The sequence below is a fragment of the Phaethon lepturus genome, unplaced genomic scaffold, assembly GCF_000687285.1.
Source record: "Phaethon lepturus isolate BGI_N335 unplaced genomic scaffold, ASM68728v1 scaffold3957, whole genome shotgun sequence".
Lineage (NCBI taxonomy): Eukaryota > Metazoa > Chordata > Aves > Phaethontiformes > Phaethontidae > Phaethon > Phaethon lepturus.
The window spans coordinates 3030-15072 of NW_010549649.1; the positions used below are offsets into that span (position 1 = coordinate 3030).

The window sequence follows — 12043 nt, forward strand, 5'->3', positions numbered from 1 at the left end:
ATCCCAACTTCCTTGCCATGGGCAGGGACATCCTGTCACTACAAACTGTGGTAAAAAGTCTCTCTCCAACTTTCTTACAATTCCTCTTTAAATACTGAAAGGCCATGGCTTTTGAAATATGAGGGAGAATGGCTCGGTAACTACATCAGCCAATTCCCTCAGGACTCTGGGATGCGTCTTGGCAGGTCCCATAGACGTGTACATGTTCAGGTTCCTCAGGTTGTCTCGAACCTGATCTTCTCTTACAGTGGGAGAGACTTTGCTCCTCCAGTCCCTGTCTTGCGGTCCATCCCCTCTAGAGGTGTGGGAAGAGACACTGCCAGTGGGGACTGAGGCAAAGAAGTCATTGAGTACCTCAGCCTTCTCCTCATCTGTTGTTACCAGTTTGCCAGTCTTGCTCTTTAAGGGGAGTACACTTTCTTTGACCTTCCTTTTCTGTCTGACATACCTGTAGAAGCCCTTCTTTTTATTTTTTGCATCCCTTGCCAAGTTCAGCTCCAGCTGCGCCTTGGCCCTCCTGACCCCATCTCTACAAAACCAGGCAGCATCCCTGTACTCATCCCAGGATACCTGTCCCTGCTTCCACTGCCTGTGCATTTCCTTCTTGCCCTTTAGTTTGCCCAGCAGGTCTCCACTCAGCCATGCTGGTCTCTTGCCTTCCTTTCCTGACTTCTTACACCTAGGAATTGAGAGCTCTTGCACTCTATGGAAAGTGTCCTCAAAGATCTGCCAGTTCTGTTCTGCTCCCTTGTCCGTGAGGACAGTTTCCCAGGGGGTCCTATTGACTAACTCCCTGAAGAGCTGGAATTTTGCCTTCCTAAAATTCAGGGTCCTGACTTTACTCTTCACCTGATCCAGATCCCTCAGGACTGTGAACTCCACCAGTGCATGATCACTGCAGCCTAGGCTGCCTCCAGTCTTGATGCCACTAATTAGCTCACATGCATTGGTGACCAACAGGTCCAGTATGGCATCCCCTCTGGTAGGGCTGTCTATTACCTGCCTTAAGAAGTTATGCTCAATGCATTCCAGAAGTCTCCTGGATTGCCTACAGCTCACTGTGTTACTTTTCCAGCAGATGTCGGGGTGGTTAAAGTCCCCTAGCAGGACGAGAGCCTGTGAGTGCGATGCCTCCTGTAGCTGGAGTAAGAAGGCTTCATCAATAGAGTCCCCTTGGTCGGGTGGCCTGTAATAGACACCAACCACAAGGTTCCTTTTGTTGCTGCAATCTCTGATTCCTCCCTATAAGCTTTCAACCTGCTCGTGGCTATTCTTCAGAGACAGCTCTTCACACTCTATTCATTTCTTGACGTAAATGGCAATGCCTCCACCCTTCCTTCCTTGCCTATCCCTTCTGAACAGCCTGTAGCCATTGACAGCCACACTCCAGTCGTGGCATTTGTCCCACCAAGTTTCAGTAATGGCAACTAGGTCATAGCTTTCTAGCAGCACAGTGGCTTTTAACTCCTCCTGTTTGTTGCCCATGCTGCGTGCATTGGTGTAGATGCCCTTCAGCTGGGCTGTCGGCCATGTCACCGTCTTAGAGGAACCACCTTTAGTTCCTTTGAGGTCTTTTCTCTGGTGCAACAGGCTGTGGGCCCTTGCTAGGACCTGGTCCCTCTAAGCTTGGTATGTTGTCCAACAGCTTGTGTGTGAGTCTGATATTATCCCCCTCCCGCTTCTGATATTATCCCCCTTCCCGTTTAGTTTAAAGCCCTGTCAATAAGCCCCACATATGCATGTTTTTCAGGTAGCATATTTTAGAAATATTTTTTCAGTAAATAAATGCTTATGACCACATAAAACACTGTAGCTATAAAATATGTTTTTTTCCAGCAATACTTGTAACTGTTTGTCTACCTTCATTTGCTTTTAACATGCACTGTGTTTCCCCAAGCAAGGGTGACACTCCTTGTGCTACACTTTGCAGCACTTATTCCAGCACTGCCTTATCAAGAGGAGCCTTTCAGCACCCTGTTTCTTTATCTGTTTTGCACAGATTTAAGGCAGCTGAAAGTGAATAAAATTTGGAAGCATTATGCTTTAACTAATATGATCAGCTTCACTAGTACAGAGTGCACTCCAGGCTTGCCTGTATTCTAACATTAAAAATCAGCCTGTATTTTTAAAAACAACAGACACTGTGCAAATGAAGCTGTTCATTTGTTCATTTCATAAGTGTGTAGGGGGAGGGAAGAAGAAAGGAAGTGTTAGTCCAGAGACAGGCCTTACAATACCAGCTGGAGCTTGAAGCTGGTGTCCTTTGGGTAAGGGTTGTTTGCATTCAGTTGGGTTGGAGTGCAGGCAGCATGAACACAAACCTGTCCAAAACATCTCGCAGTCAAACCTGTTGTTTAGTTTTAAGCTACATGTAAACCCCAGCTCAGTCTTAACTTGGCAATTTTAGTATCCTTTCTGTTGTGTGAGGAATCCACTGTGGCTGTTGTTCATATATGGTCATTATTCACACAGACACAGTATCCATGTTCTTATACTTAATTTGAGAAACACAGGAAATAAAATCTCCTGGTCCCTATGAACTGTGTCTCACATATCCTGTGCCCCAAGACAGGAGAATTGTAGATCACTTAGCTTAAAACTTTGATTCCCAGAGGTGTTCTTGTGCTATCTATTAAGGGTCATCTATAGAGTCATCCTGACTATTGTAAAGTTTTTTTTGAAGTCTGATCTGAATCTTGCTCACACTCTTGTCTTTTTCATTCTGGGCATGTAAGTATTAGAATAAATTGTTCTGCAATTTTGTCTTTTGAAACTAATTTTCTTATATTTTTGCCTCATTTTAGTGTTCTGTAGATTAAACAGTCCCAGTTTTTTCAGTGTGTCCTTACAGCTGATATTTTTATATTTTTTATTGGTTTTGTTGTTTCTTCTACAGTATCTCTAATTGATGTAATTTGTCTTGAGATATGATGCTTAAAATGGATGCTCTGCTCCAGCTGCAGCAGCAGTAGACACCCTTCATCTGCTGTATATACAATATGTCTGCTTTATAAATGCCATACACCCAGAAGTTTTTCGTAACAGTAGGATACAGACTCACGCTCAGCATGTGGTCTGTGATAACCCCCAAATTATATTCTATGCACTGGTTGCCAAGCCACTATTGTATTTGTGCCACTTACTATTCCTACTTACCTGCTGTTCTTCATAATTCAGAAAAAGCAAATGCATTTTCCTTATTTCAGACCTCTTACCCAATTTGTCAGCATCCTTTAAAACTTCAGGGGTCTCTAGAGCACGCAGTCCCATCAGGTTGGTATTGGCAGCATGTTAATAAGCACATTGTCATGTTATCCAAGTCATTGATGGGAATACAGAACAGTGTTTGACCTTGGGCATTCAGTGCAAAACCTCAAACCCCACTTGAGTTATCTTTTTTGATTTGATAGGGTGCAGTAGCACCTGGAATACAGTTTTCTAACCAGTTGTGCATTCATATGGCTGTTACCATCTAGATCAGGTTTTTGTAATTTGACTATTTCAATGTCGTATGAGGTTCAAAAACATTATCAAATCAAGATCTGTCATATTTACAATTTCTTCTTTTTCCGTAAGGCTAGCCTAACCATCTGAAAAAGGAAATTGTGTTGTTCACAAATCCATGCTAGCTGGATTTATTTTTTACATTCTCCTACAGTCTCAGAGTTTGTTTTCAGTGTTTTTCTGGGAATAAAAGTTAAGCTAAGTGGTTACAATTCTCTGCATCCTTCTTTTTCAGGGTAGATGCTGTTTATCTTCGGTCTCTTGTGGCTGCTTGTACTGGGTCTGGCCAGGATGGAGTTAATTTTCTTCATAGCAGCTCCCTATGGTGCTCTATTTTAACTTTGTGACCAAAACAATACTGGTAACACACTAATGTTTTAGCTGTCGCTGAGCAGTGTTTGCACAGCATAAAGGCATTCTCTTGTTTCTCACTCTGCCCCCCCAGTGAATAAGATTGGGAGTGTACAAGAGGCTGGGAGGGGACACAACCAGGCAGATGACTTGAACTAACCAAAGAGATATTCCATGCTACCTAATGTCATGCTCAGCAATAAACAGGAGAGGTGGTGGTGCTTAGCTGCCCACTAGGGCTAACCCACAATAGTCCCGATATTTCCAAGATGTATTTACTGGTAGTACCACCATGGCGCTAGTTAAAAACACATTCTTTATGCTGTCCTGCTTCAGTAAGATAGTCTTCAAAATAGTGGGTTTTTTTTCTTACCGTGTTAATGTCATGTTTTAGGGATTTGGGGTATTGGAGTTGCAACCCAGAAAGCAAACTTGAATCAAATTCCACTTGGTCGAGATGTCCATAGCCTGGTGATGAGGAATGATGGAGCTCTCTACTATAACAATGAGGAGAAAAATAGACTACCAGCAAACAATCTTCCTCAGGAGGGCGATGTGGTGGTGAGTTTCTTAGCTGTTCCCAGATTCCTCTTATTTACAGCTCTGTGGTCGGGCTGACCATTTTGGTCAAATTGTTTGGCTTGCATCTCCCAGTTTGGAAAGTGCTGATACAAACTCCCTGCGGTCAGTTGACCCTGGCTGGGCATCAGGTGCCCACCAAAGCCGCTCTGTCACTCCCCTCAGCTGGACAGGGGGAGAAAAATACAACTCCCTGGGCTGCAGGTGGAGATCTGCTCCAGCGTGGAGCTCCATGGGCTGCAGGGGCACAGCCGGCCTCACCATGGGCTTCACCAGGGGCTGCAGGGGAATCTCTGCTCCGGCGCCTGGAGCCCCTCCTGCCCCTCCTTCTTCACTGACCTTGGTGTCTGCAGGGCTGTTTGTCTCACATATTCTCACTCCTCTCTCTGGCTGCAGTTGCTGTTGCCGGTTTTTTTTCCCCTTCAGGCGCTGCCATCATCGCCGATGGGCTCGGCCTTGGCCAGCGGCAGGTCCGTCTTATAGCCAGCTGCACCGGCTCTGTCGGACACAGGGGAAGCTTCTAGCAGCTTCTCACAAAAGCCACCCCTGCAGCCCCCCTGCTACCAAAACCTTACCATGCAAACGCAGTACACTCCCCTTCTGTTGAATGGATCAGCAGCCTGAATACCAGTGGGCTTCATTCTCAAACATATCTTCATTGATATGTTTCTGAATCAGAGACAGATTTTACCAGTGTTTGAAAAGTAGCTTCCAATGTTCTGTTGCAGTCTGGTTGCAGTATCTACCTGACAGAAAACTCCCATCACAAGGATCCTGCGTTGTTTGAGATGGGACCTTACTGAACAAATAATGTGCTGGAATGCATTACATAGCTCCATGCCCAGCTGAACTCAAGATCCCGTAGCTAACTGGTTAATGATTAGAAGAACAGAGCTGAGCAGAGAGAGGTCCTGGGTGACAAATTAATTGTATTTTTAGCCAAACTTTTGTAGGCAAGGAGAGATACTAAGTGGAGAGGGGGTAATGCTCACTGGGAAAATGATGTAGAATGAGAGCAAATGGAGAATCTTAAGATTACTATTCCAGGTTTCTCAAAACATCTTTAAGTTACTTTTCTTAAAGGGTTGTGTTTTATTGCTGTCGTTTTCTCAATGTCCTGTTAGAGATCTATTTTCAAAAATACATGGGAGTAATGCAATGAAATTTAGACCTTTTATCACCACTACCTTTTTCTTACTGGGTAACCTTGCCTCTGTATAGCAATAGTCAGAAATTTCATCCATAGAAGCCCCAAACAGCTAAGATTGACTCTTCCACCCTTTACCCTCAGACACTACATTATTCTTTTAATCCCTTTCTGAAATGGTTTTCGTGGAGGGTTGTGGGCTGTTTCAGGGTTTGGTCAACCTATGTAGTCTGCACAGCTTCAACTAATCACAGAAAAGTAGCTGATGTGTTACTGCTAACTCCCCCGTTTTCATAAGCTTCAATTTATTTTGTTTTGTCATGAAAATAGATCTCTGAGTAGTGTATGACAACACAAATTGTCATACTCGGCCATACCAGAAGTCAGTAATTTATTACATTTTTAGTGTTTGCTTTCTAATCTGTAGCAGCATATTTATAGCATTGTATATGAAACCATGGTCTGTTGCCGCTGGTGGAGAAAATGAGCTGAGAGAGGTTTCCGCGTGGAACTACGGACAAGAAACTTAATTCATAGCATAATTATTTATTAAAGTGATTTCCATGAGGAGTTACAAACAAGAAGACTGTGAACTGCTTAATATTCAAAAATAATTCAAAATTTTGTATTTCTTTAACATGGTGAAGAATAGTTTGGATATTTGTTTTGTAAACTGGATAAGATGAGGTGCGCAGTACTGTGCTGCATCCAGATTGTATAAGCGTTAAAGAATCCTGAGTATTTGAAAATACAAATGTTACTGGTCATTTATTAACCTCTAGTCCTCTGCAGGCATATTTCAAGTGAGGTTTTCTAGGATGCTGTGGTTAGCATAATGGTGTTAAAATTTGCCTGTGGCTAAGAAAGCTAAATTAAGTAGCAACCTTATGTGTATAAACTTCTTGATGCTTTTTTTTGTTAATTTTCTGTACTTTGTAGGGCATTACATATGACCATGTAGAATTAAATGTATATTTAAATGGGAAGAACATGCATTGTCCAGCTTCAGGAATCCGAGGGACTGTCTATCCAGTGGTCTATGGTAAGTCAGAGATTTTCAAGCTGTTTCACAATGTTTTTGTATCAAGTCTGTCTTGTGAGCTATGTATTCTTCTCACTTAAATGGAACACTTATCAGTGATTCATTTTTGGCAACTACAACAATATATTGCATGAAAATGCAAACCTAGGAAAATACAAAAGTATATTTTCACCTCATTTTTAATGCTGCTTAATAGCGAGGAAAAAAAGCACTGCTTACTGACTACTTACTGTGTCCACGTCTGACGTGCTGGAGAGTTACTGCACTCAGTCTAAAAATTTCCAGGTAAAAAACCTGTGAAGCAGATGGAAAAAAGTAAACCAACAAATTTGAAGTAATGGAGACTTGTGGCCAATCTGATTTATCTCTGAAGCTTGGTATTTATGCCTATTAATTTCACATACTTCATAAATGCATTCAGTGTTAAATATGAATAGATACTGAGTTGTTGTTTGTATTTTCTTATGGAAGTAATAACTTTAATGTAGTACTAGTACAGCTGCTTGCTGTATAGTGGTACAGCTCTTTGCTGCTATACCACGTTGATGCCCGGTTTTGAAATCCAACAACTGGTGAGTGAATTGTGGTAGCTGTTTTGCCAGTAACCATCAATACAATGCAGCAGTTTTGAAGGAGAAACAAATACCATATCCAATTAATGCCTGCATAGGCAGTTTAAGAAAGAATTTATGAATTATGGAAGCTGGAATTTGGCCAAGGCATGTGTTAACAATTTACTCTCCCAGAACTTCCCAGTGGTTTTGTAGTTCCCAAGTAGTCAGAATTCTGTTTAACATCTCATCTGAAAGGCAGTGCTTCCCCTCACTCAGTGGGTCATCAATGCTATGCTCTGGGTTGGCTTGTAACTTGGAGCAAACGGTAACTGCTCATCGGATTCCCAGTGTTACACCTCCAGCCATCTCCAGTTTATCTTTATTCCTGTGAGAGCTTCATCTAAGTAGTAGCCTCCTCCAAAATAATTTTGCTCTTGAGACACGGTTAGCTATGTGACGTGGATAATTGTTTCATTTCTTCGTTGGTTCCTAATGAACTGTTGGCATGTTCCCATTTATATCTTGATACATTTGTAATATTGAATTTCACGAACATGAAGAAAACACCCTAGATGTGTTGTAGAGCCTTTGCAGTCTATAAATGTAGCTGACAAATTATATCTTTCCAAGCTATTAGAGTGGAAATCGTTTTATATGGTCATTTTGTGATGTGTTCTTAAGCCACGTGATGGCGCTGGTAAAATGCTGTGGCAGACCAGCAGCCCTGCAGGACTGCCGGAGCTCCTGGTGCAAGAACCTTGAGCAGCAGGGAGAGAGTTGCTGTGCAGTAATTGATTGTTGCATCTTCCCTGTATTTTGGAAATGGTGTTAAATACCCCGGAGGATGCAGGTTGCTTTCAGAAAACGTTTGGTGGCATCTTAGCCTACTGTAAATATCTTTTTCTCTGACTAACGAAGTTCTGTGCCTGGGGATTGCAGTGACCTTTTACTGCCAGGCTCTTATCATCTTCCACAAGTGGGCATAATTTAATTGTAATTATCATGTCTGCTACATAGAACTTGAATAATTGCAGTCTGCAAATTGCTTTTTCATGGTACTTACTTGGTATAAACTTTTAACTATAAATGTCCTTAAATTATTGTAAACTTCTTTTAGTCATGTGAAAGGATTTGACCATAGAGAAGAGAGTTTGCTAAGTGTTTACCCTATCCACAATTCAGACTAGAACTATAGGTGTCTTTTTAAAAGAAACATGATAGAGCAGGCAAACACGGTGTCAGGTCTGAGAATGTAAAACAGAAAAGTGGACTTAAAGGTTGCTCCCTACAGCAGCTGTACCTCAGGCACTTTTGCAGAAGTGAGATATAAACACTGCATACGTAGTACAGAACTGTACAAATATTCTAATAGAAGTTTTAACTGAGCCTAGGAGGGAAAAATTCCTACCTTGGTGATGAGATATCTAAATTCCAAACCAAAATCTGGAGATGAAGCTTTTCTGTTTTGATCTAATGTTGCTAGTGTACCAGGTTCGTCTTGGCAGAAGTTGTCTTTGAAAGAGATCTTGTTTTTCTTACTGGTTGGGTGTCTCAATTTGCTAATGCAATACATGAAAGCTTTGCTCTGAAAATCCTCAGCAGTTTCTTTTTTATATTCTACATAAAAGATAGTAACACCTGTGTCTCAGATTATGCAGGGGATCCAAAACTGGGAGAGGTATTGCAAAAAACCATTAACTTCCAACTTAAAGAAGCAGTCAAAGAAGCTCTCTTTGGGTCACATGCTAAAACAGATGGTCTGACACCAACCATTGCAGACATCTGAAACCTTGTAAACCTCCAGAAGAATCATTGCAGACAGCTGACACTCCAGCAGAATTAGGAAGTGGACAGAAAAATATGCAGCTGAGGAGGTGACAGCCCTGCAATGTGTATTGGAGTGTCCTTAATCTGTAGCTGTCCATAGAAAGAGAGTAGAAAATTTGGAGGGCATTACCTGAAGCCCTGCAAATGCTCCCAGTGAAGTCAGAGGCAGCATTCTCGTTGACTTCACCAAGTACCATTACCGAATAAAGTAAACAGCAGAAAAGAGAGATGATGTGCTCTCCTTGGGTATGTGTGTAGGACTTCAGCAAATTTGTTGAAGAGATTTCTTTTAATTGTATTGTATATATCTAATGGATGTATTGGAGAATATTCTTCATGGTTTGAGCATAGTACATAATATAATAAAAAGGTGTAATAGAAGATTAAACTGTAAGTGGTCCTTCTCTAATTCCTTCTGTTTGGTTCTCTTCTGCAGTTGATGACAGTGCCATTCTGGACTGTCAGTTCAGTGAATTTTATCATACACCTCCACCAGGGTTTGAAAAGATCCTCTTTGAGCAGCAAATCTTCTGAATGTCTTCATACCGAAAATTTGCACCCTGCACTGTTACAAAAGCTTTGTCATCTTAAATAAAGCTTCACATTACTTTTGGGAAATATATCTGTATTTTTCGTAAGTACTTGTGACTGTTGTCTGCAGAATTAGTATGTTAACTGCAACACCAGGTAACTGTGTTGCAAATACAAGATTTCTGACACTGTTTTGTGGCAGGGTTTTTCTCTGATTTGTACTTGATGCATAAGGAGACTAAGGGATATTATTGACATCAGTATTACATTCAGTATTTTGAATAAACTCGAGCTCTGTAAAGCCAGTAGTCCTTATGCATATGATAGCTATGGAGATGGATAGTTCTTATGATTTTCTTTCCCAGCTTTTTTCACACAGAAGTTTTTTCACACCTTGTTTAACGGAAGCACTGTGTTTCTAGTCTGTGATTTGGAGTTGTGATGTCCCAGTAGTGCACAATGACTAGTAATACGATGGCATAACTAGCAGCCAGGTACTTTGGGGTTTTGTTTTGTTTTGTTTTTTTTCCCAAGGTGTAATTTAATCAATTTCCTCAATCTTAGAGTGACAAGTATAACTTATCTATTTCTCCTAGCTTTTCATTTGCTTTAATTGTGATAAATAACAGGACACTATTCTAGTAATGTCTTTTTGTTGAACCTCAGAAAGTAAGCCTGAACACTACCTGTGTTTTTGAGGACCACTGCGCTGTGTTATTCTGGTAGGAGAGTAGGTACAGATCACTCAACTTGGGTATGCAAAGTGCCAGGTGAAGGGTATGAGATGTTACGGTGAAGCCTTACATCTAAACTGTAAACTAGATTATTCTTTTATGGAATATCATATTTAATTTCTTTGTGAATCATTTATAAATGATTAATGGCTAAGACATTGTTCTAAAATGTGATGCCCTTGGATATAAATTGTGAGATGCTTTTTTCCCCTCTTGTCATGTTTAATATACTTCCTAGAAGAATTTTATTGTAAAGAAAATCTTCATACTGGATGTTTGTTTTTTGGTTTTGGCTTTTCCTGGGTTAACGCATTTGCATAAATTAATGATTTTATTTAAATATTTTTTAAAATTATCTGATTCTGAAATTTTCAAATACAAACAGCTTTCTGAAAGCCTTTCACCTTATGATTTTCTGCATCTGTCTTTTCATTCTGAGTGGCCTGTGTTTTCCTTCCCTTTAGCCTTGCTGTCACATGACAATGTTGGGTAGAACTTTTCAACCTGAAAGGAATGATGCCCTTGTCAGCATTATGGTACAAAGCTCAGGAGATTAGAGTGCAGTTTTATCGACTCCTCTTGAAATCTGCTGTGCTTTGCTGTGGTCAGATATGTAACTGAAATTATACTAGGCATTCATATGTTTCATTTCAGTTTCTCCAGTAGATGTTTCAAGCTGTTTTCCCCAGTAGACGTGGCAGCACCTGTCCCTGCTAGGGCAGAGGCTCCGGCAGCGGGTTGACCCTTGTTGGATGCCAGGTGCCCACCAAAGCCTCTCCTCTCACTGCTGGAAAGGCTCGTGGGTTGAGATAAGGACAGGGAGATCATTCAGTGATTACTGTCACAAGCAAAACAGACTTGACTTGGGGAAAATTAATTTAATTTATTACCAATCAAAATCAGAGTAGGGTAATGAGAATTAAAACCAAATCTTAAAACACCTTCCCCTAACCCTTCCCTTCTTCCTGAGCTCAACTTCACTCCCCATTTTCTCTACCTTCTCTCCCTGAGTGGCACAGGGGGACGGGGAATGGGGGTTGTGGTCAGTTCATCACACCTTGTCTCTACCGCTCCTTCCTCCTCAGGGGGAGGACTCCTCACACTCTGCCCCTGCTCCAGCGTGGGGTCCCTCCCACAGGTGACAGTCCTCCACGGACTTCTCCAATGTGAGTCCTTCCCACAGGCTCCAGTTCCTCATGAGCTGCTCCAGCCTGGGTCCCCCCACAGGTGCTGTCCTTCAGGAACAGACTGCTCCAGCGTGGGTCCCCCACGGGGTCACAAGTCCTGCCAGCAACCCTGCTCCAGCCTGCGCTCCTCTCCCCACGGGGCCACAGGTCCTGCCAGGAGCCTGCTCCAGCGTGGGCTTCCCATGGGGTCACAGCCTCCTTCGGGCATCCCCCTGCTCTGGTGTGGGGTCCTCCCTGGGCTGCAGGTGGAGATCTGCTCCCCCATGAAGCTCCATGGGCTGCAGAGGCACAGCCAGCCTCACCATGGGCTTCCCCAGGGGCTGCCGGGGAATCTCTGCTCTGGCGCCTGGATTTTCTTCACTGACCTTGGTGTCTGCAGGGCTGTTGCTCTCACATGTTCTCACTCCTCTCTGGCTGCTGTTGCTGTTGTGCAGCAACTTTTTCCCCTTCTTAACTCTGCTCTCCCAGAGGCGCTGCCACCATCGCTGAAGGGCTCAGCCTTGGCCAGTGGTGGGTCTATCTTGCAGCCGGCTGGCATTGGCTCTATCGGACCACGGGGAAGCTTCTATGCGGTTCTCACAGCAGCC

At 42.5% G+C, this 12043-nt stretch overlaps 1 protein-coding gene across 1 annotated transcript in view; it reads left to right on the forward strand.

The window, feature by feature from the left end:
* SPRYD7 (SPRY domain containing 7) overlaps positions 1–10154 on the forward strand; it is a gene marked incomplete at its 5' end in the record, with an annotated part of 11953 nt that extends 1799 nt beyond the window's left edge. Inside the window, 3 exons of the mRNA XM_010290306.1 lie at positions 4250–4416; positions 6521–6623; positions 9441–10154. Of these exons, the coding sequence (XP_010288608.1) occupies positions 4250–4416; positions 6521–6623; positions 9441–9538 (368 nt within the window). The remainder of the gene's footprint in view (positions 1–4249; positions 4417–6520; positions 6624–9440) is intronic.
* Positions 10155–12043: the final 1889 nt, after the last annotated feature.